This window comes from Formica exsecta, unplaced genomic scaffold (assembly GCF_003651465.1).
Source record: "Formica exsecta isolate Colony F162 unplaced genomic scaffold, ASM365146v1 scaffold26, whole genome shotgun sequence".
Classification (NCBI taxonomy): domain Eukaryota; kingdom Metazoa; phylum Arthropoda; class Insecta; order Hymenoptera; family Formicidae; genus Formica; species Formica exsecta.
The window spans coordinates 1,103,427-1,130,495 of record NW_021849866.1 but is presented as its reverse complement, the minus strand read 5'-3'; the positions used below and the strand labels follow the sequence as shown (position 1 = coordinate 1,130,495).

Genomic DNA, 27,069 nt, shown 5'->3' with positions numbered 1-27,069 from the left:
GAAAATTCATTTTGGCTCCAAATGGGGATGTTGTATAGTGTCTCTTGGACATACCAAGTAAATTTTCTTTAACAATATATGGATTATTTCTCTTTATAATAAATATATATAATTAAAACATTGAAGAGGAATCCCTTTGCAGAGCAATAGCACAAGTATCATGTAATATACAACAACCGAAAGCATTTCGTTCTAACGAAGGCACAATATACATAAATGTTGAGCTTGGTCCATTAGCGGCGCAGCACCTTGAAAGTGGAAGACAATCCGAGGCTGGCATATTGATCAGTAGACAGCTGGAAAAATGTTTCAAAGATTCAAAATGCATAGACTTGGAATCTCTCTGTATTGTAGCAGATAAGAAGGTTACTGCATACTAAGATTTGACATTAAATATTGTACAGCATATGTTTATATATATATACATATATATATTTTATTTTTATGTCTTTCTATTCAGGTGTGGAATTTAAGAATTGATATTAATATCATAAATCACGATGGAAATCTGATCGACTGTGCCTCTATAGCGACACTCGCCGCTCTCATGCATTTCCACAGGCCAGACGTTACTTCCACTGGCGAGGAAATTATTATACATCCAGCATCCGAGAAAGATTTTCTTCCATTAACATTGTTTCACTATCCAGTTTGCATATCTTTCATAACTTTTGAATGGTTAGTCAGGCAGTTCAAAATTATCTACCCTTCAAATTTTTATGAATATAAAATAATTAATTTTAATCTTGTTTAAGAATATATCAATAAAATTCAGAATTTTCTAAGAGACTATGTACATACAAATAATATATGGTCTTTCTAAATTTCAGTGGCAACACCATAATGGATCCAACATATATAGAAGAAAGAGTTGGTGTCGCTGAACTCACTCTTGGTATGAACTCTTATAGAGAACTCTGCAGTTTGCATTTCGATTATTTAACAAAAACCATGACGGTCGAGGACGTCATATCCGCCGTTTCTAATCACGCGGCAAATTACGCGACTAAATTAGTGCAAGAGATTAAGGAGGCGGTAACTAAAGATGTACAATCACGGTATGAATACTACTATAGTTTCAACATATATAGTCTCTTAAGAGTTCATAATTTTTAAAAATATTTTTTTTATATATAAAATATAATGTAAATATATTAATTTGAACTATTTACAGTAAATGAGTTTATGTAAAATAATGTTTTATATCCTTTCATCAGATAATAAAGTAACTAGAAAAGCGATTTTTCATTTTGTAATTGAGTAATGGAAAGAGAAAAAAGCGAATTAATTTGTGTAAGTAATTTGTAACATTTTAAAATACCCTCTATATTTCAGATACAAAAAAGATGATAGCAGCACAAGTCGATTTAAAGAGAGCATTCAAACAGATAAGATTACAACAATGATAGGTGATCGCATTAGTATTAAATTACAAAAATGGGATGAGACAACTATAGTAGAAGGTATATTTTATCCAATTATATTTTTTTAATATATAATTAAAATTATAAATAAAAAAATCAAATTAATTTTATCTATATTCCAAAATAAAATTTAAATTAATATAATTGCTTTTTAAACTGGAATCGAATTAAAATTATTAAAGATAAAATTAATTAATTTTTCTTTATTTTAAGCTTCTCAATTCTGTTTAATAATTAGTTCATAATGTATAAAATGTATATTATTAAAAATGTATTACAAATGTATAGATGATCATATGGAAGTAGAAAATGAGAAGAGCTATATTATAAAACATGGAGAAGGATCTGCTGATTTAATACCTGTTTTTGATGTAAGTATGAAGAAAAGCGTACTAAGTATTTGAGTAGCTTCTCTCTCCATTATTTTCTTGCTTGCTTAATTGCCAATTTATTGTCATGATTAATCGTGATAATTTTCTTAATATTCTTGCAGGATTCAAATAAGAAAGAAGGAAGTTTTAGCAGTATGTATGATTCAGATTCGGACAATCAGTGCCTCCAATCGCCGATCCCGGAAAAAAAACACATAGTGATAGACTTAGGTATTACGATATATATATCAATATTTCTTTCTAAAAGAAAAATGAAGCTATTATATGGATCAGTAGTAAGAGTGATGAACAAAAAGAGAAAGAGAAGTTGATACGAATGCCAAAAAACTAATGTTGAATGCAAAAAACGATCTTTCCATCTTTTTTTTAGCTTAAATATATATAAATTAAATTATAACTATTAATGATATGGCATATAATATCGTATGTGGTTATCATTAATATCCCAGTTTGTTTCATTTTTCTTTCTCTTGATTGATTCTAGACTGAAGAGTTAATAAAAAAAACCATTTTAAACACACTATCAAAAAAAAAAAACAAAAAAAAACGAGATTATATTGTATAAAAATTTGGAACATTTTATAACAAAAAAAAGTGATTATATATTGTAAATTATTTTTGATTAGCCGATAAATGTCATTTAGTATTGATGCGGTAGTAGTAAAACTAAACTATATAGATATTCAAATGTTTGTGAAACATACTTTTTTACTTATTTCAGTGGATGAAGATAGCGACTAAATCCATGCAGCGACATAAGGAAGAGATGTATGAAATAAATCTTTTAAGAAAATTATATTTGTGTTATAAACCTAGTTTTTATTTCCCGCGATTTGCCTACATTTCTCCACAATGACGCACCAATTACCTTGATCGTAGTAGACTTCCTTAATCATGGCTGTGGATACCTCAGTGCATAGTTCTGCAAGCTCATCTTCCTGAAATACGTGATAATATCTCAGGAAACGTTCGCCGCTCTTCTTTTTCCAAGGAACCAACATATCGCTGTGAGTAAAGTTCGTTCTATTTTCGTGAACCGGCAACGTTAAGCCACATTCGGAAATTCTCTCGCGGCCGATCTCGCTCTGGTCAATCTTTTCGTTCTCGTCCTTGTTCTTCTTGCCGTACTTCAGATAGAACGAATCCGTGGAATTTTTGCGCTGTTCCTTCGCCCACACATAAATCAAGCATTTTCCTGTCGGTCTCAATACTCGAACCATCTCGGAAATGGCGCGTAGCCTCCGTTCCCGAGTGGACAGATGATGAATCACCGCGATACTGATCGCCGCGTCCACGGAATTGTCTTTGTATGGCAGATACAAACAGTCGCATTGGAGAACCTCGAAGCCTCGCTTGCGACATATATCCGTCAGTCCGGAACTATGATCGCATCCCATCTGAAATGATCCTCATAGTTAATAATGTTTTGATGGCTTGTTTCGAAAAGAGATAACGCTAACTACACTTTAATTTTTAATTGTATGTATTTTATTTCACTTTTAGCTATGTATAAGTATGTATTCTAGTTGATTAAGTAGTAAAAATAATTTAAATAATAGTACTTTATATATATTTCGATCTCCGTAAAGATATTTGCCATTCCCACAGCCTACATCCAACAATAATGTACCCTCTTTCAAACTTTCAAGGAATTTGGTTACATTAGGCCAGTGTTTGTGTCGCGTCTCATTAAAGTGAATAGATATTTCCTCATAAACCTGAGAAAGCAATTTCACTATAATAATAAAAAAATATTATCATAAATTTCAGCCGAAATTTATGCACCTTATGTACATACGAATCTTCCAGTCCCGACGCTGTCTTGGCATCAACGAACGCAGCGGTATCGTTTCTAGTATCACAGTATTCTTTGAAGTTGCAACAACAGGCACTTCGTCGTACCTTCCTGAAAGTAAAGGATACTCTGATGCCACGTTCTTGCGTTGTGGTTCCGTTCTCCGTCTCAATTACATCACTGTGACGAGGGCAGATGCCATGGGTCCATGCGTATCTTGCCTCTCCTGTCATGATCAACAAAGATCTAGCTGGTAGAAGCACATTGATATTCCGATCTTTCTTCTTAAAGTTCATGATACATGCAGAACCCAGTGATAAGGACAATATCGTATCTTCAAAGACGCTATGTGTATCAATGTGCGATGGAATACCTTAAATAGAATTTTAATGATATAGCTTATCCAAGTCAGTCTATAAATTTGTGCATATTTACTAGAATTACTCGTCATAATAAATTTTTAGTACCTACATTTCTCCACAATGACGCACCAATTACCTTGATCGTAGTAGACTTCCTTAATCATGGCTGTGGATACCTCAGTGCATAGTTCTGCAAGCTCATCTTCCTGAAATACGTGATAATATCTCAGGAAACGTTCGCCGCTCTTCTTTTTCCAAGGAACCAACATATCGCTGTGAGTAAAGTTCGTTCTATTTTCGTGAACCGGCAACGTTAAGCCACATTCGGAAATTCTCTCGCGGCCGATCTCGCTCTGGTCAATCTTTTCGTTCTCGTCCTTGTTCTTCTTGCCGTACTTCAGATAGAACGAATCCGTGGAATTTTTGCGCTGTTCCTTCGCCCACACATAAATCAAGCATTTTCCTGTCGGTCTCAATACTCGAACCATCTCGGAAATGGCGCGTAGCCTCCGTTCCCGAGTGGACAGATGATGAATCACCGCGATACTGATCGCCGCGTCCACGGAATTGTCTTTGTATGGCAGATACAAACAGTCGCATTGGAGAACCTCGAAGCCTCGCTTGCGACATATATCCGTCAGTCCGGAACTATGATCGCATCCCATCTGAAATGATCCTCATAGTTAATAATGTTTTGATGGCTTGTTTCGAAAAGAGATAACGCTAACTACACTTTAATTTTTAATTGTATGTATTTTATTTCACTTTTAGCTATGTATAAGTATGTATTCTAGTTGATTAAGTAGTAAAAATAATTTAAATAATAGTACTTTATATATATTTCGATCTCCGTAAAGATATTTGCCATTCCCACAGCCTACATCCAACAATAATGTACCCTCTTTCAAACTTTCAAGGAATTTGGTTACATTAGGCCAGTGTTTGTGTCGCGTCTCATTAAAGTGAATAGATATTTCCTCATAAACCTGAGAAAGCAATTTCACTATAATAATAAAAAAATATTATCATAAATTTCAGCCGAAATTTATGCACCTTATGTACATACGAATCTTCCAGTCCCGACGCTGTCTTGGCATCAACGAACGCAGCGGTATCGTTTCTAGTATCACAGTATTCTTTGAAGTTGCAACAACAGGCACTTCGTCGTACCTTCCTGAAAGTAAAGGATACTCTGATGCCACGTTCTTGCGTTGTGGTTCCGTTCTCCGTCTCAATTACATCACTGTGACGAGGGCAGATGCCATGGGTCCATGCGTATCTTGCCTCTCCTGTCATGATCAACAAAGATCTAGCTGGTAGAAGCACATTGATATTCCGCTCTTTCTTCTTAAAGTTCATGATACATGCAGAACCCAGTGATAAGGACAATATCGTATCTTCAAAGACGCTATGTGTATCGATGTGCGATGGAATACCTTAAGTAGAAATTTTAATGATATAGCTTATCCAAGTCAGTCTATAAATTTGTGCATATTTACTAGAATTACTCGTCATAATAAATTTTTAGTAGAAATGAAAGACAGTAATTGTTAATACGAGGATACATTATTATTTCAATTAAACTTAATTTAATGATTACAATACAATTAAATTTAATAATTATATAAAACAAATGATTAAATTTATATAATATGTGATAAAATTATTCATATAATTAGAAAATCAATATTGGAAGAATTTACACAAAGGAAAAATTAAAACACTTATTCATTTTGTTTAAAAATTCTTAAGAAATAAGCATTATAAAACTTATGGAAAGGCAAGAGTTGCTACCTTGTCCAGGTAGATATTTGTTGATAGTCAGCTGATCATATGTATACTTATGACTGTGTTTGTCAAATAAAGTCTGCAGGAATTTGTAGTCCTGCGGAATCGGCGCGATTGGATTGTCGGGATTCACCATATTCGTGCCATATTCAAACTCATATCCGAAATGTTTCACTTGTCTATGTTTCAACTGCGACGAGACAGATTCTGCAACAGGATATATATTTTATGCTTCTTTCAGATTATCTTTCATTAATCATATTTTTTAATTGTATTCTTAGTATAATTTTACCACATTCGCCCCAATCGAGTGTTCCTAACAAAGTTTCTTCTTGTTCCTTTGTTATAAAATTCTCTATTAACGTAAGACCAGGTGGAAAATTAGATTTAGATATAACATTGTCTATGCTAGGAACTAAAAGAAAGCATCATTATGTTATTACTGCTTTGACTCTCTATAATATTTATTTCATAATATTATCATAACATTGTATACCTGTTTCAGTATAGCATACATATAATGGGCCATTTTGGCCCGGAAGCTTAATACGTCCATGAACATAATTATACACACATATTGCATCCTCCTTTGAATTGCATGTTATAAAACAGTACGACTTGCCTGTTGGCATTATTAAAGCATACTTGGAGATCAATGCATCTAATACGCATTGCAATGTTTCCCTTTTAATACCGGTAACTAAGCCACCGTTACATATCATCAAGTGCTATAAAAAATAAAAAATATTAATTTGAATATAAAATATAACCTTTCCATTGCAACAACGTACTGATATTTACCTGTGTAGGTCGATCGGAGCATTTGATATTCATATCTCTAAGCAGTCTGTGATGAGCACGTTTCTGTTTGCGTAAATTTTTTTTATTGTTCCTCTCTTTATGATCTTCAATTATAATGTTTGTTTTGTCACTCAAAGACATAATTTCCGATACTTAAACGTTTTACGAAAAAAGTAATTTTGTGTCTTATTTTGTTTCATTAAAACACTACAGAAGAAAAGTTTTCTATTTGATAATCTTTCACTTAAAAATATAATATTCAATAACGAAAACAACAAACAAAAATTTTAAAACAAAATTTTTCATACGTAATATATCAATTCTTTACGATTTGTGTGTTTTATAGCTGTAAAGTCTAATATATGTAACTTTTAACATCTCTCTTATTTCTTCGCTAGAACACCTGTATCTGTAATTTCTTCAAAACAGAAATCTAACCTGCAAATAATATCATAGAATACATTACACATAGATGAGAAAAAACGCAACAATACGATTCTCTAAAAAGATGTTCGTAAATTTTCTAAAGTCCTTATTATATATACAGATTGGGAGCTTTCCAGCAAGAAAAAAGAAAACACAGATAGACATATGTCACACAATTGGCTGTTAAATAGAGAATTTTTAAAGATCCTAAAATTTTTCTATTTTACAGCTAATCATATGATATTGTGTATTTCTTGCTGGAAAGCTCCCTATGCATTATTATCCATCCATATGAAAATTGAAAATTTAATATTGAAATTTGACCAATCAGAAGGAAGAAATTTATCTTTCTTTGTTTTAATTGGCCAATCTATAATTTCTTCAATTTTCAATCATGCATCATCTCTCTTTCTCTCTCTCTTTCATTTTCTCTGATACGGACTTTATGAGTCTCCTAATCTAACCTGACCTATATTCCAACCTTACTTCCTGTATCATGAAAAACGGATATGTTTGCGAACGACGCTTGACCGTTACGATCTTTCGTTCCCGGCACGAGAAGCAGGAGTGGGCTGAGAGTAGGTTGTGAAACTGACAAAAGCTCGGGCGCCATATTGCGAGCTTGTGTTTGGTTAGCGTTTCTGGCGCGTGGTGAAGAAGTTTGTTGTAATTTAATTGATAACGATGTCCGACAATCAGGTAAGCAATCCGAGAGAGCCGCACGATCGGCGATTCTCTCGACATCGTCACCCACAATTGCGGCCGCGAACGCACAGTTAGCGTTAGATTAATGCGTTAACTTTTTACATCGATATTTGCCGAGTGTTTAAACTAGCGCTCTAACCTTGCCGTGTACCACTAGGAACAAAAGCCAGAAGCCGGTCCAGGCGACGCGAATTCGGAATACATCAAGCTCAAAGTCGTCGGCAATGTAAGCGGATGCCCTATATTTTCGCGCGTGAGATACACGAGATATCCTTTTTCTATTTCTTTCTCTTCTCTTCCAGGACAGCAATGAAATTCACTTTAGGGTAAAGATGACCACTCAAATGGGCAAACTGAAGAAGTCCTATAGTGATCGTGTGGTAGGTTTTATCTTTTTTCCCTCGCTTTATGCTAAAACGCGCGCGATTGTGCAGAATCTTCTAAAAGTAACATAGGAACGTGAATTAATTCGATAATAAATGTGTACTTAGATATTTGTTTTTAATTTACTAACATGCTCAGAAATATGTATCAAGATCTTTCTGATCTCAAGAACTTTTTTATGTGATAATGGTCAATTTTTTTATAGTTTTCTTATAATAAATACAATGTTATTTTTATGCAAATAATTTGTAACAATTTCTGAGATTTTACACATTGGATTATAAAATTTGCTAATTTTATTTATTTAAACGTGATAATATTCACATATAATAAAGAGTTTAATTTTGTTCAGGGGGTACCTATGACATCGCTTAGGTTTCTTTTTGATGGTAAAAGAATCAATGATGATGAAACACCAAAGCAGGTAAATTAATTTTTTAACTTTGGTATAGGATTAATGATAAAACAATATGGCAATTCGGAAGCTTTGTTAAAATTTCTCAATTTCTAATTAATTATAATTTAAGAACATTTTATATTTAGATATTTTTTTAAATATCTTATATTTAAAAAAAAATAAGTTTAAATTTAAACTTATAATCAGAGAAAAAATATTAATTATGTGGAAAATATGCAAATTTGGGGATATCCTCTATGTACCTAAATATATAAGAATAAATGTATTTATTCAAATATTATATTTTTATTAATGTTTGTGTGTGTTATGAATAATATATTAAAGTAAAACCTGCATTGATTTCAGCTTGAAATGGAGAATGATGATGTCATTGAAGTATATCAAGAACAAACAGGTGGCCATTAAAAGAATTAGTTGACAACAGGAGGCTTATTATTTTGTTCTAATATTTCTTAAAGTGAAAGTGACTCATAACAAAAAAAAATGGACAAGTTTATAAGTATGCATATACATATTATATACACAAACACAAATGGTTAAATAATAAGTAATTTTCTTTTTTGAATTCACCTTCGATATTGTAAAATGTGCTGTCTTACATTCCTGTATCAAGACTCATCGCTGGGGAGGCTGTCCAGCAAATCCCTGGATCATTTTGTAAAACAGGCATGCGGACAGTTATACCTTAACATTGCACACTGTGTTTGTCTTCTTGGTGTGTCATCAGGGCAACTCTCAGAAATAGAATAACTGAATTATCCGCCACTATAAATGCGTTTCACATTTGTAAACTCCTTGTCCATTTATATTTTTCCTTGTAAATTTTAGTTTTTTGTTCTTCCCTCTTTTTTTTTTTTTTTTAATGTTTTGTGGTGGATACAGAAAGAAAAGATGTGAATATAATAAAACAAAATTGTTACATTTAAGATATAATAAAAGTAATTGTAATTGTAAATCTCTTTCTTTCTCAAATAACTGCAATATTAATAAAAATAATTGTGAAGCGCAAGTTTTGAACTCTTAGAAACACTTAGAATTGACATAATATACCTTGTTCTTTTAGAAGATTTAGAACATTTTTAGTTATAAGTCATGACATATGTAATGCGAGTAATTTTTGGATATTCTCGGAAATTTGTTCCCGGTGTTTTTGCGAAATTTCTTTTTAACTATGATGTGAGTAGTTTTTGCAATAAGAATGTCAAATTTATAAAAAGTATATGATACAAAAATTATATATAAAATTAAAAATACGAGAAAATATATAGTGGAAAATAATAAATGATACAGCTATCGTTATTGTATATGATGACCTGTTTGTATTTAAATATAATCACATAGAAAAAAGTATAAATATTGTTATTTCTTAATAATAGATGGAAGAAATAACAAAACTCGAGAGATTATTCTTATTTATACTTTTAACATATTCAATAATTCTCAGGTCTTTATTTAATCATGTAGATTTTATATCATAGACTCTTACATATTACAAGCAAAAAAAAAGATACTTCTAAAAAATAATTTTGTAGTTATATACAAATCATCTTGTTTCGCGAACATTGACTAATGATGCAGTACATGGCGAGCTATATATATTATTATTATTACATATTTACAATACGATCGTGCATTCTAGAAAAAGCAATCTCATTTCGCAACATGTCTAAAACATACAGGGAGTTTGGAATCAAATCGAGAAATTTAAATTTTATATATATAGAATGATCTATGCATAACTCGCGATCTTGATTTTAATGACAGATTTGCCCATCAATTCTCAATTTTTAACACTCAATTTTTTTCTTTCATTCATTTACATTCTTTATAATAAAGATTTAAATTAAAATTGTATATAAAGATAAAGATCATATATATACATATAATTATATTTATTAAAATTAGTGTCTCGAATGCTTTTTTATATATGTAGTCTAATTTTTTAAATTCATTTTTTTAATTTTAATTTGTGCATGACCTCTCACTTTTTTTCTCCCCCAAAGATTTAATTCATGAAAATTATTGCTACCAGGTACTATTTTTAATAAAGATGAAAACTTGAAATTTATCGAAAATTCCAGCATTAAAATTAAAGTCATAAGATATGTATCAAATTTATATTTTACGCATCTACTATCCCGTTATTTCTTCAAAAATATCTAGTATACAAGTTGCTCGGCAAACGATAACAAGTGATATCCCGTAAATCAATATCTCATTCAACATATGTATGCTATAGTAAAGGAAACGATTATCACTCAAACAGATAATTTCCGAATTCCAAGCGGATTCTTCGGTATGCCCGAATTCCGAAGCTATAGATTATTAATTATACAGTAAATTTTCTAATAATTCTGAGAGAACTTTCCTTAAAGGCATCACAGCATGTATATTTAGATTAAAATATATTTTCGATATATATTAATTCAAATAAAAATTTTATCACAAAATCAAAATTTTTAGATAAAAAATAAGAAGAATTGTGTCTATGGAATATGGAAAAAATCTAAAATACATAATTTTATATATAATCCATAACACTATACATATAGAGACTACTATATGATAACTATATATAATCATTTAACTATTAATATTAATTTATATCATGAAAATAAAATATTCTTATTAAAAACGTAAATATTATTTGCACATATCTATAGCATCGGAGAATCCGAATTGAAATTCTGTGTGTGCATAGTTTCTGTGACTTAATAGTTACATCTATGTAACAATAATTAACGTTAATCTTAATGTTTCTCCCGTATTATTGACATTGGGCGTAATGGACCACAGTTCTATATTGCATCCCGAAACGAGAAAGTATCGATTTTGTTATCGTGTCATGCGCTTGTTGTCACGTGACAAAAATTTCCAATCGACATTTAATGCATTTGGCGCATTCTCGCGTCCCCGTTTTTGTCTTATAGTTTTGCATTTCTTATATTATAAAGATTAAATATTATATTGGGGGGAGGCGTAAATAAAATAGTGTATTTCTGACTATATATAGATTCTAATATCTTTGTCGTCGAGCATATATAAATACAGATCTAAAGACGTCAGTCTTTGACATTTCTTTCCTTCATCATTCCCATACTTCTAGCAATATGATCTTGTTCATAGCAATGTTAATATTTGGAAAATTAGTGTATATTTTATACACTAATGCTAAAATATAAATATTCGCGAGAAATCTGCGTTTGCTTTGCATGTATCTGCGAAGTGCTCGAAGTAAAGAAATATAAATCAGAAATTATTATCCATCTCCAAAACGAGCGAGTCAATTATTCGAAGCAGCACACGAATTTCATCTCTTTGCGATTATTATCACTTAAATATTGTTTTGTTCTACAAAGTAGAAATGCTACATTAGATAAGTACTTTTTTTTAAATTATTAGGACATATTTTATATATGTATATACAGGGTATGCATTTCACTTTAATCTTTTCCATAATAATCACCAAAATTAGTGGCTATTAAAGAAACAACGTTGTAGATCAAAATTATTCCATTTCTATGTCTATTCGCGTGTTTCGACAGTTTGCGTGTAATTTGAAAAAGAGGCGTTAAGCTTTTGATGTGATTTTTTTTCGGAAACCACTTGTTTCATAGACAATTACGCGGAAAGATTAAATTGGGAACGGTCCGATGTATATATTTAAATAAAATGTACAAGTTTTTATAATTTGAGGGCATCATACATAAAATTTCTACATAATATGCATTATTCAAGTTGCGCATGACTATGTGAACAAAATTTATTCTTTTCTTCAGACGAATGTGTTTTTTTGTAATACTTTCATTTGTCATCATTTATATGCCTATAATTATTCGATTGCATAATAAATATATAATATCTATTAAGAACGGTCTATTTCTGTTAGTCTCTAAAGCGCGCGGGCATTACTGCGAAAGGGCGAGGCATTTTGCGTGAGAATAATTGCGGGAATCACGAGAACAAGATAGAAAAAAACGAAAAGGAAAAGGGGGAGAGAGTCTTCTTCAATTCTGAGATTAAGATCGACGAGCGATGTGTGATAACATCGTAAGGGGTCACAGAGCATCACGATGCCATACCCATGTTTTCTTCGTATGGTCGAATCGATGTGCCAACCATTGTTGTTCTAGTAGTTGATACCTGTCCTGGCTAAGATATAGAGGCTTGCCACGTCTGTAACAATAAAATTATTTGTGATAATGAATATAATATAAAATAACAGTATCAAACTAACTAAAAAAAAGATATTATTTTTATTTTTTTAAATCTAATTAATAACTTGTTAGATGAAAAAAAGAAAGAATTAATGCTTCAACGAATTGTTATCTATGCTTTTAATATTGAAGTAGCAAACACTTAATTGTTTTATTGTTAATATCTTTTTTCCTTTTTATTTCGTAATAAGTCGTACTCACTTTAAATCTCTGTCTTCTTCCTCGAAGTCATCGAGATATAAAGATCCCCATAAACACGCTCGTCGGCCGCGTATCACGATAATGTAAGTCGAAGTCACTACAAGATAGATGCCAGTTCCACCCCCACAATCGACCGAATGCTACAAACGTATAAGAACGTATCAAATTTGTATAACATTTTTTACAAGTAAATCCGTTATTTACTTCGCAGATAATATTTTACATTTTTTGCATATATATAAAATGTGCTCACCTGAATTGCTTCGCATACGTTCATCTGTTTGCAACAGTTTTGTTTGAGGCAGACGATAGTGCCGCACAACAAACAGATGCTGATTTCTTGCGGGACAGAATGACATTGGCTGCACTGCCGCTCGTGGTAGTACTAAAAAAGGAATATAACATAGTTAGATGGAAATAAAAGCAATACATGCAAATAAAAAGTGTATGCACGATTTTAAAAAAATAATTTATCAATAATATATTATTAAATATAAATAAAAACACACAAAGCATAGTACACAATATATAAATCTTAATATGAACGTCCTATATATATGTCAGATCTTTGTAATATCCTTAAACACAAAGCATATTATTTTCTAACTACATTACCGTGAAGATCTTTTCGTATTCCCTCGGAAGACTGAGCAGCTTCGGCACATGCCAGGATATGTGCTGCTCCATGATGAGGTCGCGAGCCGGCTGGTGATTCTGCCAGTTGACAAGAAATCCAAGCAACTGATCACACCAGAAAAGCGGCACCGAGACACTCGCCTCTTGTTCCTGCCAATTCAACGCCACTGTTGAATCGAAGCTATCCCAACTCATGCCCTCCGTGACCAGCTCCAAATAGTAGACCAATCTCACAAACTCGCTCTGTGGCGTTCTAATTAGCGGTAACGGCTGTTCGTATAGGTGATAACGCAGCAACGATGCCACTCGTAGAAATGGCAAACATAGCGACTGGATCTAAATGTGGATCGATCGACGGAGAATTAATATATAAATAATAAATATATTTGCTCACTTGAAGCAATTTTTATCTTTTTCCAAAGATTACTATCGCTTAATTATCATATTACGTTTAAAAACAATTCATATCATGCAACAAAGTAATATCTTAGAAAATATTCGTTTTGGAAAAAAATGTTTACAGATTAAAACTGTATTATTCGATTTGAAACACATACTTGTTGTTCGATGCAGTGTGTTTTCACTTTGGCGTAAGTGGGAGAAGACGATGTAGACGGCTTGTCGTCGTCTGTGCCGGAATAAAGCCCGCTGTCGCTAAAATATTCGATAATCTCGGCCAATATAGTCTCCGAAGGCGTAGTAGCGCAACTATATCTCCTCTTCAGGATTGTATTTCGTTCAGGTCGCGAGAAATTACAACTTATTTGTAGTATCACCTGATAGTACAGCAAGTTGTAAAGGACCTTTACCACGCCCGAGAAGTATGCTATGGAGAAAGGGTATATTAATTTATTCGCTGTTCGATTACATCTCGGATATGCGCCACACAATCTATTTCGACATATAGTCTAAGAAAACGATTCGTATAATCAGCCATTTGATATATAATATTGAAACGCGCATACTTTGATCCAGGTGCAGCGGCAACAACAGTATGAATTGAATGAGCATAGCGGTCGGGTCTCGCAGGAGCAAAGGAACCTCTCTTTCGCGTGGCGTCAAAGCGAACGAAGACGCCGGTTCTTCTATCAGCGGTATACCCGACAATTGCTGCCACACGTGGTGCACCGGCCAGGTAACCAGTACACGAGCGTGCATCGCCAAGACGTGAAGAAGCGCGACTGAAAGAAAAATACAAATATTTTTCTAATTACAGTGTTCATACTATTCTACAGATTAATATAATAAACATAAATGCGCATGCGAAAGTTAAATAAGAGGCCAAATGAGATATCGGTTGATAAAATAATGTGTCAAAAGATGCTAACGTACCTATACAATCGCGTTTAGGCGTCAGAGGTATCGTGGTGGGTGGTGGAACGCACAACGATCCGCCACGCTGCACGAGTTCGATCTCAAAATTGGTTCGAGCTACTGAAGTTACAAAAAGGAACAAGCTTTGGTGACTAGGTTTACAGTTCTTTTGCTTATATTTTAGATACGTGCAACTCGTCATGTCCTCCATCGCTTTTCCCATCGCCACAGCCAGATTCGAAGAGATCTGTAAACAATGAATATACTCAGCAAATGCGTCCTCGACATCCTAATTCTATCGAAATAAGTTATTCGAAATATAATGGATAAAAAGTCCATAAAAAAAAATACATTTCATGTCTTTCGTATACGTACCGGATTTCGTTGTACCTCTTTGAGGAAAGTGTTCAGATCTGCGAATATGGTTTTTGTGGAAGCATGACGAGATCGCACCACTGCTGAGCACTCGCCTAATTGCGGCGACAATGGCAAAACAGAATTGGCCAACTGTCGACAGAGCGGACACAGGTACTCGCCCCGTTCCACCGCTAGACTCTGTTGCCGTTGTTGACTACGAAGAGATTCCAGATAGGATTTTAAACAATCTAAGTGCAGGTGATGACCGCACGTTTGTACGTGGACACCGCCTTCCCAGCCTAGATTCACTGAGATTAGCCACGAAAACTGCAAGATTACAAAATATACTATGTTATAGAAAATGTAATAAAGAAAAATTTATAATCTCAAATAATAGAACTGAAAAAGATATGTAAAAAACTAAGTAACAAAAATACATGTATATTTTTATATGTATGTGTGCTATTCGTTTACCGTGTGGAATAAACGACTCATTTCGTCCATTCTGCGGTCAAAATGAGCCCCGCGGGTATTTCCCTTCGGTATAGGTGGATCCTCATCGGATGTGGGAAGAACTAGCCTGTCTGATTCCTGTCGTTCGTGACCAATGATACTAGTTGCCTGCATCAAGAAAGACATACTTACTATAACGCGCGCATAAAATATAAAATTATCTTATGCTATTAAAATACCAATATCACTTTATGTAATAAAATATAATATAGAATATTTCAATAATTAACACGAAAACGAACAAATGCATTACTTGAACTAATACGACAAGTCCCATCGGCTTGTCCTCGCTGCTGGGAGTAGTTTGATTACATATCACACAATCGTATTCTTTTTTACTAGCTAGTTTAGTTGCGTTCTCCTCCTGATCCCAGTCCATTCCAGATGCACCTGCTTCTTCTATACAAAAATAAGAAGATAGGCATTGGATCAATATCAGTAATTGAATAACAAAAGCTTTTTAATTTTTTTATATAATTTATATAATATATTAAAATTTATTTTACCGGTCTTCATTGCTTTCTCCATAAATTGCTTCTGCTTGTTGGCGAATTCCGCCATCAGTTTCTGCTGCCTCTCCTTTGCCCTTTTTCGTCGTTCCTCCCGTTCGCGATTCTCCCTCTCGCGCTGTTCCTGCATGCGGGGCCACAATTTGTTTCTAGTCTCAATAATAGTTTGTCTACACATGGGATCTAAATCCGATATTTTCCTAAGTAGCTGTGATATAAAGAATGGCCCGTCGCCAATTCGCGAGTCGTTCAGCGACGATGGCGACGCGAAAGAACTACTGCTACTGTTGCTGCTGCTGCTGCCGGCTTCGTTGTCTGATATTGCACTCTGTTCAGGATTGTAGCTATCTGGTACTCCCGACAGTTGAGAATGTAACTTCAATAGCAGGGAAATTATACTCTCTCCCACCTTTACAGTTTGTGGTTGCATCAATCCAGCCTGAAAGATATACGAGTACTTTGTAAGAACAAACATAAATTGTGCATGCAAAAAAAATATATATACATGTAAAAAAAGTGCATATTATATTACCTGTGGCTCTCTTCTCTTAAAATGTTTGTGAGGATTTGATGTAGATGGAACGATTTCTGTAGTCCTGTAGCTAACCGGCTGCGCCGCGACTATCTCATTTCCGGCCATAACCGCCGGACGTTGAGGAGCAGGTAGTAATGCAGGTTGGCCGCCGACTATATCTAATTTTTAGTAAAAGAACATCATACAAAATAAATAAAATACTATAGTATTATATGCTGTTATATATGCATTAAAAATTATAAATAAAAATAATAAAACTTATCAGAAATAAAATTCTTTAAAAGGAAAATATATCAAAATAATATTCTAATAAATATGTGTACGTACTATTCGGCGAAGGGAGCGATTCGATTGCTAAAGCCATAGATTCTTCTCCAGATGGTGGTAGAGCTCTTTGCAGAGGTATCGTTAGGTCATCCTCGCTGTTACTATGGGGTATAGCAACGATTCCGTCTTCAGGTACAATCAAATCATATTCCACTGTAATGTAATAAAATATCGTAACAATATTGTGTGTACTTAAATTAATTCTAGGGAAAACTTTGAGCAACGTTTTGAACAAAATCATACAATCGACATTTTATAATGTTTGATAGAATATATTTTAAATAATATACAATATAACATATTTAATTACTGAAAAATAAATGTCTTCTTCCAATCAAAAATATATATGATATTATATATAATCTATACAAAAAATGCTGACCACTTGTTGATGGTAAGGCTGGCAAGGACGTAGCACTTTCAACTGACGGTAGTAGAGCCGGCAGAGATGTCGCGCTCGCATTTGATACGCCACTGTCGTCTCTCACAGTGTCTACAGAAAATCCTAAAAGCTCCAGAGAGCCTTCTTCCGCGCCATCATCGATGCCATCATTCAGCATTAAGGATGTTGCCACTTCACTCATTTCTCCTTGAATCTCCCATTCAAACTCACCTAATCATTATTAAATATATTAGCGAACGTTTAGATCGTTATTATATACATTAGCACGTAAATCAGCTGAAACTCGTTATCAGATTTATTCTTATCATTTTATCATATTGTATTATATTGTGTTAAATATATTTTCGTTTCTGCACATTATTAGCGTTTTTATTTGAGCAAATCACATTATATAAAAAATTATACTGAGATTTGATGTTTTTAATATAATTATACTCACTGTCCGAACTGTTCGGCTCCGACTCTTGGACTAGAATCACTCGAGGTATCACTGTCCTCAGATTTTCGGACAAACTGTCGCTTTCATACCATCCACCTAAATCCATATCCTTTATCATGCGAGAGCTACCACCGGTGTATTGACATAAAGGATTTACCTAGAAATGATTATATCACGGTGTAAAGAGAGTAATGAAATGGATATAGATTTAAGATAGATGTATAAGAGAGTTGTCGTAAATTAAAAAACAAATAAACAATAAATCATGCTGCTTATTTATTACATAAATTAAGAAACCTGAAAAAAGATAAATTATTTTAAATAATCTAGAATCATTCTATCGAAGTTACTCACAGATTTATTCGGCGAATCTGCAGTAATCACTGCCATCTCCAGGAGGTAAATAGCTAATGCCATAACGTGCTCCGATATATTATGCCCGTTCACAGCCTTATACAGTATTATCAGAATCATAGCGTGAAAGACCCTGGTGCGTAGGACGATCCGGGGATCGTCGTAATCCGACGACACCGAAGCAGGATGTCTGAATGGCGGCCAAGGAGTAGCACTGTTTTTTAATTTGCCTGATTGCTTTACGCTACAATGGAAAGATATACTTATCAAATAGACTATTCTCTAAATACAGACATATGTATTCGATTGATAAACGTACTATTCCGTAAAACGATCCATGGATATCTGGAAGTCTCTTCTATGCACCGCTCGTAACAAAACGTGTAAAGGATCGAAGAGTTCATCCCATACCCGAGGTTTTGGTCCGTACATACCTTGCTGCATATTGCCACTTGCTTCGAGATTAGGAGCTCTATATTGCGCTACCTGTAAACACATTAACAAACAAATGAGAATTAAAATCATCATTTAAAATTAAAATTTTAAATTTAAAAAAATCTATTATGTCGAATTTAATATTTAAAACTCATAAAATTGATGAAAAATTGTGATATGTAATAGGAAAACCTTAAGGCTTAAGGAGATTAAAATGACACAACATAAATGAAACACGATTTATCAACAAACTTACATCAGCTAGAACAGATTCAAAGTCTCTATTTTGTGTGGTTCCACAACGTTCTGGCATCAGTTCCATTAATTGGCTATGCGTCTTATCACCCATACACAACAGAGTCACCATTTCAAGACGGGACATCTCAGGATCTGATAAACCTGAAACGAGAAAAATATAAACGGCTTAATGAGAGAGTACCGCTTCAATTATTTTTTTATTACGTTTTTATAAGATGCTATAAGTTTTATTCAATAATTTAAGAAAAAAAAATTCTTAAGAAAATGTAATTAAAATCTCACCGAGATTCGTTCTCACGTTGACCAGTGTAGCCAAGAATGTGAGACAGCTCTCTAACATCGGCGTATCGTGCTCGCCTTCAAGATACTCATTTTGCGGAGCGTGATACAAACATAGACTCATCCATTCCCTCACGTGAAATCTGTATAGATTTTGTTTTAATGTATTAAATGATAGTACAGATATATATTCACAAAATGCAAAGCTATTTTCGTATTTTTACTTTTACTTATATATAAATACATAAATTTATTGTAATTTAAAAACTTTCTCGTAATTATTAAAGCATATTTTACTTTTATAAAAGAATCACAAATTATATAAATCGAATAATTATATATTATTCTACTTGACTATAATCGTATTGTTGAAATTCGATGCAAAAGCGAACGAAACAAAGGACATTACTTTTCGATGATGGTTTTCAGAAAAACATCCGGCAATAATTTCGTGGCGCAAATTTGCAATAGATACAAATCTGCATCTACCATGGAGTTGCAGAAATTACACTGTATGTAGGTCATTGCTTGGCCCTTTATTTGCAGTCCGTTGCGAACCCATAATCCATTCAAAATCTCATAGAAAGCCACCTGAAGACAAAAATAAAAATAAAATATTTTTTATATACAATCTAACATACATAGACTTATATTAAAAATATATTACATATCATGATATATAATATATTGTAATATATGTATAATATTGTACCGGATATTCAATAACTAATTTTAATAAATAATTTCAAGTAAATTTCTTTTGTAAATTGTCTCTATGTATAATTTTATATATAACAATTAAATAAAAAATTATTAACAAAAGGCTCAAATGATAAAGATCAATAAATGTGAGAGGAAAAGGCCAATTAGAGCCCAGACGCGGTATTTGTAATATATAATTTTATATTACATTATAATATGTGTAGTATCTTAGATATATCATTGTCGTTAAATTGTGTTGACAAAACACATTTTTTGATGACGTATACAGATCTAATCGCTTCGTATCTCGCGTAAAGTACAGGATTTAAGCCAATTGCACACAAACTTATATAAGAGAAATACAAATACATTGCATAAGCATTTTCGTATAGACATGCGCGACAGACTTTTAAAGCTGTGCTTTACAGCTGATTAACTTATTCGTCTTTGATGTAGTAAGTTGCGTTTTATATTTTCTAAGCAAAAATGGATTTTCTCGAAATGAAAATAAAATTATTCATTTACCGAAAAAAATCAATTTTTTTTATACATCACATAAATAGTTGAAATATTCAATTTCCATTTTTTTTTAAATCTCGACTAATTTCATCAAAACACTGCTTATAAATTTTAGGATTTTTATCCTAGGCTTTAACAAAATTTGTCTCTTGTATATCATTTACTTGTATCTACAATTTTTTTAAACATGTTGCTTTTTAAAAGTTTGTATTATATATTTATATCTATATTTATAAATCAATTTATACATATATATATAGTTATATATGTATATATTTTCAAATATTTTGCTAAAAAAATCAAATGCAAAATTTTCCAAAATTTTCTCTGTCTAAAGCAATTCGAATTAAACGTCATAAGCCAGCATTCATCCCAGATGTTCTCCATATTTTCCTAGCATTCCGATGACAATTCGATCGTCAGGTCTGCTCCGTGCGCTCGGTTTATCGACATATCTTATATTTCTGTACTTAAAATGGAATACATACAGGGTATCCCAGAATTAGACTGACAAATTTCAAGTGGTTATAAAGGACATCAAAACAAGCCAATAAACCCGTGTCCGCAAATGAGAGCTGTTTTGGCACTAAAGAATCAAAGACTAACAAGGGCAAAAATCTTTGAAAAAAATTATTTTTTCAAAATTTTATTAATATGCTTAAATAGATGTGTTTTTACCATGAAACTTCTGTATAAAACATTTTTTGATATCTCGAATAATTTTCGAGATATATCAAGAAAAGCAAACACCCGCTCTACATATGAGGGGTGATGTCATCTCTTAGAATCATTTTTGGTCCACAATTGGAAATTTTCATATATATATATATATATATATTTGCGCTACGGTGAGAGAAGGAAGAAAGATACGAAGCAAGAGTGCAGTGTAAAACGAACAAACCCAATCCATTCACATCCCGCAGCCGCGGGATATCCCCTTCCATTTGTCCGTTGCCTTTCTCAGTCTGTTAACGGTCGACTCATCGAGAACGACAGCCGTTAGTCCCGACGCGTTAGCGTCACTAGCAACAGTTGTACCCGACATCTTGGACCCTATTATTTCGCGTCGCGTGTTCTTCCCGAAATGGCCAAGTTCCGGATAAACGTGACGCTGGTTATCATACTGGCCCTGACGAACGCCAATTATGGCTTAGATATCAGTATGAACGATGCCTTGGATCTAATTAGGCTGGGTCGCGAGACTGTAACCGAGATATTGGAGTCCTGGGAGATGATCCGTCCACATGGCGAATCTCTAACCCAGGAGACAGGGAGCGATTTCCTGTTCGTGAAGAGGATGGAAAAGGAGCTGCGCCAACGTATCGATAAGGTGTCCAAAAAGATCGACGACTATCAAGAACGGATGGAGACTAAGACCGACACGATCTTGACGAGGTTGCTGCAACGATTACCGATGCAAAGGAGGCTGGACGACAGTCTGAGAGATCTGGATCACTACGTCGGCCAAGTGCACGGATTATACAAAAGGTTCGAGATGTACGCGGATAATTCGGAGAGGTTTGAGAGATACACGATAGTGGATTTCGCGAAGACTTGTGTGTCGCCGAGATTGGGGGACCTTCCGGACGTTCTCGAGTCGATACACAGGCTGATGGTGCCATCCGAACAGCAGGTGTACAACAGAAGCATTCTCGTGCTCCTGGCCAATGAGATGCAGGTAAGTTGTACATGCAGCGATGCTGCAGTTTGTGAAAATGTTTGAAGAGATGTGGGCGGATTTTCCGCTTGGTATTAGACAGTTTGGCAAATAAATATAAATGGTTCCTAATCCTTCTATCTTGGGAAAAATAATGTGGCATCAATTTGTTGATTCAAGAAAGGGACTTTGTCTTATTTTTCTTTTTTTTTTTTTAAAGACGAATAAATGTATCTAGTCACCGATTTGGAAGAAAGTAAAAATTTATTCCATGAACAGTTTATTATTTTTGACGTTGTGTAAAAATTTTGGAAATCTAGAAATAGACGTGGAGGGATATTTCTTCCTTTTAATATCAATGACAATGATATAAAGAAAAGTGAAATTTTGTTTAAACCAATCTTATTTCGAGAGATTTAATCTTTGATGTGCCGATTTGCTTCATTTTATTCGTCGAAAAACGATTAAGTCTTCAAAATTATTAATATTTCATTAATTTTTATTTTTTATGTATATTTTAAAATATATATGTTAATGATGTAAATCCTAAAATGTGTGATGAATTAGAAATAAAATATATACAATATCAAACAAGATCATTTCTCGTGGGGAAAAAAATTTATTCCATAAAGAAATTTTGTTGACACGTTATCATACTTCTATGAAAACTATCGTTTATCGCGTTATATCTAAACCTGAATACCTTGGACTACAAGGAGATTAAATATTCTTTCAATTCTGTAAGGAATGTGTATCGTAACGCATAAGTAAATAAAATCGATTGAATCGATTATCCCTGAATCGATTATGATTGAAATAATCACAGACATGCAGGAAAGAACCATTATTCTAAATATATGCAAAATATTCTTCGCTTTACTCTCCCTATGTATATTATTAATTATATTTATTATTTTTATATATTTATTATATATTTATTATTATTATTACTATTATTATTTCGTATATATATTTATTACTATTATTTCATTTTATTATTTGCTTTCATTATATATATATATTATTTGTTGTATCATTTTATTATTACGCTTATCTTCCGTAGTTTCGTTTGCTGTTACCTTTATCGTTTTTTTTTTCATTGCTGAATTTATTATTTATCCCTTGTTATCACGATTCAGTGACAAGGGTGGCGCGATAATTACATATGCGTAGGCACGCGTATAAATAACGGCCCACTCGTGGAGAGTGTCCAAAGAGCGGGCGATAAACAGGAAGAACCGTCATCGGCATTGTCCTCGGCATACGTACCGTCTGCGTAAACTTGTGTCGGTTTAGAGAGAATTCATGTCATGTTATAATACAGAAATTAGTCACGAGTCAACGTCATGCATAATCGCATGTTGGGAATAAGCGGAATCCATTCCCTCCAGGCTGGAGGAATCTAGATTTCAGATGACAAAGCGCAAAAGTGAACGCGAATGATGAACGTTAAATCGCGACGAGCCTGGGGCATCCCGGTTGTTATGAACGAGTCGGTCCGATAACACATCGTAACAGGAGCCCCATTGTATCTATTTAAGCGCGGGTGGGTATTAGGTGCCGAGAAGTGGTATCGCACTTTGGATCAAGTGACCAACACGAAGCACGACAGGCTGCAATTTTACTCGCGATTTTATTCGCGGAAAGAGAGAAAAGAACGGTCATCACGTCGCCGGAAGTCTGTCATTTTTTGATACTTCTTGTCCGGATAGACGACAGATAACACGAATCAGCGCAAATCGTTCGATTATAAAGTCGTCGCAAATTAATTGACATACGAATTGTAGCGTAGAACTTATATTTCCAAATCGTCTTAAATTCGTACTAAAAGATCATGGCTGTATTACAGCTACAATCTCAATTATATATTGAATCATCCCTTACAGTTTCTTACAATATATAATTCCTATTTTTTTAAGAATATGGGCTTAATACAGTTCGCGGAAATAAATTCTCCGATCTGAAATTAAGTTTTCTGGAATGAAAATGCGGAGGCAATCAATAATTTTCGAAAAATCAGCAATTAAAAATGAACAATTTTCGCAAATTAATTTTCAGAGAAAATAATGAGCAAACCTATATTTATCAATGGATTTTAGCAAAATTTCAATACACGAGGGATTTAATTACAAAAATAATTGAATAATAATTCATCTAATGCACAATATATTTTAACTTTCTCTGTATAATGTATAATTTTCTTCCTATATAATTTTCCAATATTTTTATATACAAGATTTTTTAATCTTTTATGCAACATTCATGATATTTTATAAAATATTAATATCACATAATTAAAATATCTCTCTCTCTCTATTAATATCATATAATTCAGATAATTTTAATATCACATAATTGTTAATATTGTTTGTTAATACACATGACTGTTAATATTGTTTATCAATATCGCATAATTTAAATAAGTATATCTATTATCCTTATAATCTCTAGTGAAAATAATTTTCACGCGAAATATCTCTCGTATCCACTCTCTCGCGCTCTCGTGGGTGCGAATGTACCGGGTGGGACGCGAGAGGAGGGACACCACGCTACGAGTTCGATATATGATGGGGAGAACCTGTGGGGGCCAGAGCTGGATAGAAGACATTGACGCATAACGTGAAACTCAGTCGAGTGCGATCAGCCGATCGGTGAACGCGCGTGTTCGGCGACCTGTATTAGTGTGCGTATGTGTGCATGTGTGTGTCGTTCTTGTGGTCTCGAAACGCAATATAGCGGGGGGGACCCGTGTCCCGCATTCCGCGGACACGCGAAAAGGTGCTTTGTCGACGAACTTATTGGCAAAACTTTCACGAGTTGTGTCCTCTAATAATCGTATACAAAAAACGTATTAAATAAATTAAACGCCAAGAGGAACGCAATTATGTCAACGTATTTGTTTGAACACGTACGGTGTTGAAGGACTAATTTAATTTTTATAAAATATCGATAAAGTGTCTAAGAAATGTCTAAAATATTGCAAAATCCCTTAAATGGTCTTTAAGTGCTCTTTAGATTTTTCTGTGTCGTTTTGATGATATTAAATTAACGTTAAAAGATATTTGAAAATTAGGATGTCTTTCAGGATTTTAAAGTCTTTCGGAATTTTTGTTGTGTTCGAGCGTCTCTTAATCTTTCTCTATCCGTCTGCTTATTGTTAGTCTTTTATTTGACCATTAAATCGCTACATTCGCTGGTCATTGATTGATAACAAGACAGGCAATTACGTTTGTGTCTGTGTTATATAAAAGATAGCGATTATTTACGTTGCTCGCGAGTATGAAACATTAAAGTGAATGTCGGACTAATTATTGAAACAAAATCGTCGGCTCTGATCCAGATTTAGGGAAACAATCTTTATTTGTTTCGCCTCACAAGTAAAATTTTGCGCTACTTTTTAAGAATTATTCGTGAAATTTTTTTATTTTAAAACCATAAAGCCTAATCTCCTTATCATTGATTACAGAGATGACAAAAGACGTGAAAAGTGCGTCGGTGGAATCAAAGATGCTCCGTTTTTTATTGATGTCTTTAAAAATCAATTACTTATATTTACGTAAAAAATAATGTTAAAAAAGTATTACTAAAATATTTATTAGAAATGGGATGCACGCCTAATAATTTCTGCAAGTGTTTAAAAAAAATCTGTCACAATTTTTAGATATAAATCTCTATTATTTTTTTTAATTTGTCACTCTGAGTTTTTTATTTTCAACACATATTGTTTTATACAAGGATTTCAAATTTTTAATGCTAAGAATAAACTAATACGGAATATATGTTTATGCTTTTTATGTAATCGTCGTCCGACATGACGCTGTTTCGTAATTCTCTGAAATTTAAAAGCTTAGAATTGACCGGAAGTTACGGGGAGAGGAAAAGAGAAGATGGAAATAGGAAGGAAAAAGAACTTCGCGAAATATTCCACGACGTTTCTGCGGTTAATATGAATGGTTATTTAATCCACTGCCACTAATCGGAGGAAAACAGTGTCACCTAGAAGTTTAACTGTTCTAGATTATGCACTAACGCGTCATTAACAGCCTCTTTCCTCTCTTTTATGTCATGATCCCCGACAATCGTCACATGTACATCTTCCCGCTCAGTTAATGACGAGCTCACTCATGCGTAAAGGTCATATGGTTTTATCTCTCGCGAATTATATCGAAAATATAATCTATAATTGAAAAAAATCGCATATAAATATATATATATAATAAACACACACGATAATAAATAATAAAAATTGCATCTGATCGAGGTGTACAAGAGATTCGGCAACCTGGTGGACAAGCAATTTCCCTTGGACCGACGGGATCATCTGAACTCCCTGGACTCCCTGTGGCTCTGGGCCCGGGCCCAATCCGAGGCCAAGGGTGTCAACGGCCTGTACGGAGTGTTCAGGCAAATGCAGCGCGAGATTGTCGAACTGAATGCGCCGATCAATGTTAATCAACTGGCGAATTTCGCCGAGACGATCCTGCGGGATCCGAACGCCGCGATCCCGAGGGCTCTTGATCGCATCGCGAATCTGATCGTCAACGAAAAATTGTTCATCGCTGCTTTTCAGGTATCTAGCCGAAATAGCTGCGCGTCTCCTTAAGGGCCCAGTCTATAATATCAAAAATTGATGATTTTTAGGATTTTTTTTCGAAGAATATTAGAAATTGATTTTTTTGGGCGTTTTACATATGTTTTTATTGACGTTTAAACAGTATGTCAGTATTTTTAAATTTTGGATATTTAGGTTTTTCCAGGATTTAAAAATACTGACATACTATTTAAACGTCAATAAAAACATGTAAAATGTCAAAAAGATCAATTTCTAATATTCTTCAAACAAATTCCTAAAAATTATCAATTTTTCATACTGCTAGAGTAGACTGGACCTTTAAAAGATTCTCTGCAAAAAAAAAAAA

The 27,069-nt window shown here is 33.5% G+C and overlaps 5 protein-coding genes across 10 annotated transcripts in view; 3 read left to right on the top strand and 2 right to left on the bottom strand.

Moving 5' to 3' along the window:
• LOC115236759 (exosome complex component RRP45) overlaps nucleotides 1–2,614 on the top strand; it is a 5,929-nt gene extending 3,315 nt beyond the window's left edge. The window contains exons 3-10 of one of the 2 annotated variants that reach the window (XM_029809425.1): nucleotides 5–57; nucleotides 143–365; nucleotides 461–678; nucleotides 831–1,058; nucleotides 1,336–1,463; nucleotides 1,713–1,795; nucleotides 1,918–2,026; nucleotides 2,538–2,614. In XM_029809425.1, the coding sequence (XP_029665285.1) occupies nucleotides 5–57; nucleotides 143–365; nucleotides 461–678; nucleotides 831–1,058; nucleotides 1,336–1,463; nucleotides 1,713–1,795; nucleotides 1,918–2,026; nucleotides 2,538–2,557 (1,062 nt within the window). In that variant the 3' untranslated portion in view covers nucleotides 2,558–2,614. The remainder of the gene's footprint in view (nucleotides 1–4; nucleotides 58–142; nucleotides 366–460; nucleotides 679–830; nucleotides 1,059–1,335; nucleotides 1,464–1,712; nucleotides 1,796–1,917; nucleotides 2,027–2,537) is intronic. The other variant, XM_029809423.1, reaches the window with a different exon arrangement.
• LOC115236756 (alkylated DNA repair protein alkB homolog 8) lies at nucleotides 2,580–7,007 on the bottom strand. 2 transcript variants are annotated; one of them, XM_029809418.1, is made up of 9 exons: nucleotides 6,871–7,007; nucleotides 6,563–6,769; nucleotides 6,258–6,489; nucleotides 6,054–6,176; nucleotides 5,768–5,968; nucleotides 5,027–5,409; nucleotides 4,804–4,959; nucleotides 4,079–4,638; nucleotides 2,580–2,653 (listed from the first exon to the last, which is right to left on the bottom strand). In XM_029809418.1, exons 2-9 carry the CDS (start codon nucleotides 6,701–6,703, stop codon nucleotides 2,629–2,631), a joined length of 1,821 nt encoding a protein of 606 aa, XP_029665278.1. In that variant the 5' UTR covers nucleotides 6,704–6,769; nucleotides 6,871–7,007; the 3' UTR covers nucleotides 2,580–2,628. The 2 variants fall into 2 exon arrangements, with proteins under 2 accessions (XP_029665278.1, XP_029665279.1); XM_029809419.1 differs by having other exon boundaries at nucleotides 6,891–7,001.
• Nucleotides 7,008–7,464: 457 nt separating this feature from the next.
• On the top strand, nucleotides 7,465–9,359 carry LOC115236829 (small ubiquitin-related modifier-like). Its single transcript, XM_029809523.1, has 5 exons — nucleotides 7,465–7,687; nucleotides 7,851–7,919; nucleotides 7,996–8,073; nucleotides 8,430–8,501; nucleotides 8,841–9,359. The coding sequence occupies exons 1-5, from the start codon at nucleotides 7,673–7,675 to the stop codon at nucleotides 8,898–8,900; spliced, it is 294 nt and encodes a 97-aa protein (XP_029665383.1). The 5' UTR covers nucleotides 7,465–7,672; the 3' UTR covers nucleotides 8,901–9,359.
• The window catches only part of LOC115236823 (E3 ubiquitin-protein ligase Ubr3), a 35,555-nt gene continuing 17,826 nt past the window's right edge, over nucleotides 9,341–27,069 (bottom strand). The window contains exons 9-28 of the mRNA XM_029809516.1: nucleotides 19,682–19,863; nucleotides 19,276–19,415; nucleotides 18,992–19,134; nucleotides 18,620–18,786; nucleotides 18,301–18,544; nucleotides 17,947–18,103; nucleotides 17,487–17,717; nucleotides 17,105–17,257; nucleotides 16,775–16,935; nucleotides 16,240–16,681; nucleotides 15,987–16,132; nucleotides 15,695–15,841; nucleotides 15,239–15,547; nucleotides 14,882–15,110; nucleotides 14,515–14,730; nucleotides 14,107–14,375; nucleotides 13,529–13,885; nucleotides 13,167–13,298; nucleotides 12,914–13,053; nucleotides 9,341–12,671 (exon numbers count right to left, since the gene is read on the bottom strand). Of these exons, the coding sequence (XP_029665376.1) occupies nucleotides 12,554–12,671; nucleotides 12,914–13,053; nucleotides 13,167–13,298; nucleotides 13,529–13,885; nucleotides 14,107–14,375; nucleotides 14,515–14,730; nucleotides 14,882–15,110; nucleotides 15,239–15,547; nucleotides 15,695–15,841; nucleotides 15,987–16,132; nucleotides 16,240–16,681; nucleotides 16,775–16,935; nucleotides 17,105–17,257; nucleotides 17,487–17,717; nucleotides 17,947–18,103; nucleotides 18,301–18,544; nucleotides 18,620–18,786; nucleotides 18,992–19,134; nucleotides 19,276–19,415; nucleotides 19,682–19,863 (4,083 nt within the window). The 3' untranslated portion in view covers nucleotides 9,341–12,553. The remainder of the gene's footprint in view (nucleotides 12,672–12,913; nucleotides 13,054–13,166; nucleotides 13,299–13,528; nucleotides 13,886–14,106; nucleotides 14,376–14,514; nucleotides 14,731–14,881; nucleotides 15,111–15,238; nucleotides 15,548–15,694; nucleotides 15,842–15,986; nucleotides 16,133–16,239; nucleotides 16,682–16,774; nucleotides 16,936–17,104; nucleotides 17,258–17,486; nucleotides 17,718–17,946; nucleotides 18,104–18,300; nucleotides 18,545–18,619; nucleotides 18,787–18,991; nucleotides 19,135–19,275; nucleotides 19,416–19,681; nucleotides 19,864–27,069) is intronic.
• The window catches only part of LOC115236824, a 16,556-nt gene continuing 10,951 nt past the window's right edge, over nucleotides 21,465–27,069 (top strand). The window contains exon 1 of one of the 4 annotated variants that reach the window (XM_029809517.1): nucleotides 21,465–22,171. In XM_029809517.1, the coding sequence (XP_029665377.1) occupies nucleotides 21,578–22,171 (594 nt within the window). In that variant the 5' untranslated portion in view covers nucleotides 21,465–21,577. Of the gene's footprint in view, nucleotides 22,172–24,714; nucleotides 25,059–27,069 lie in introns of those variants that run through there. The other 3 variants (XM_029809520.1, XM_029809518.1, XM_029809519.1) reach the window with 3 other exon arrangements.

Bases quoted from the DNA above. Each gene is read 5' to 3' on its own strand.
- LOC115236756 (XM_029809418.1), bottom strand. From the start codon at position 6,703: ATGTCTTTGAGTGACAAAACAAACATTATAATTGAAGATCATAAAGAG. The intron at 4,639-4,803 runs GTACTATTATTT...GGATCATTTCAG, and splicing joins GAGATCGAAATATATATAAA to ATGGGATGCGATCATAGTTC. The intron at 2,654-4,078 runs GTACTAAAAATT...GGAGAAATGTAG, and splicing joins GTCATTGTGGAGAAATGTAG to GCAAATCGCGGGAAATAAAA.
- LOC115236829 (XM_029809523.1), top strand. The intron at 7,920-7,995 runs GTAAGCGGATGC...CTTCTCTTCCAG, and splicing joins AGCTCAAAGTCGTCGGCAAT to GACAGCAATGAAATTCACTT. The intron at 8,074-8,429 runs GTAGGTTTTATC...AATTTTGTTCAG, and splicing joins AGTCCTATAGTGATCGTGTG to GGGGTACCTATGACATCGCT.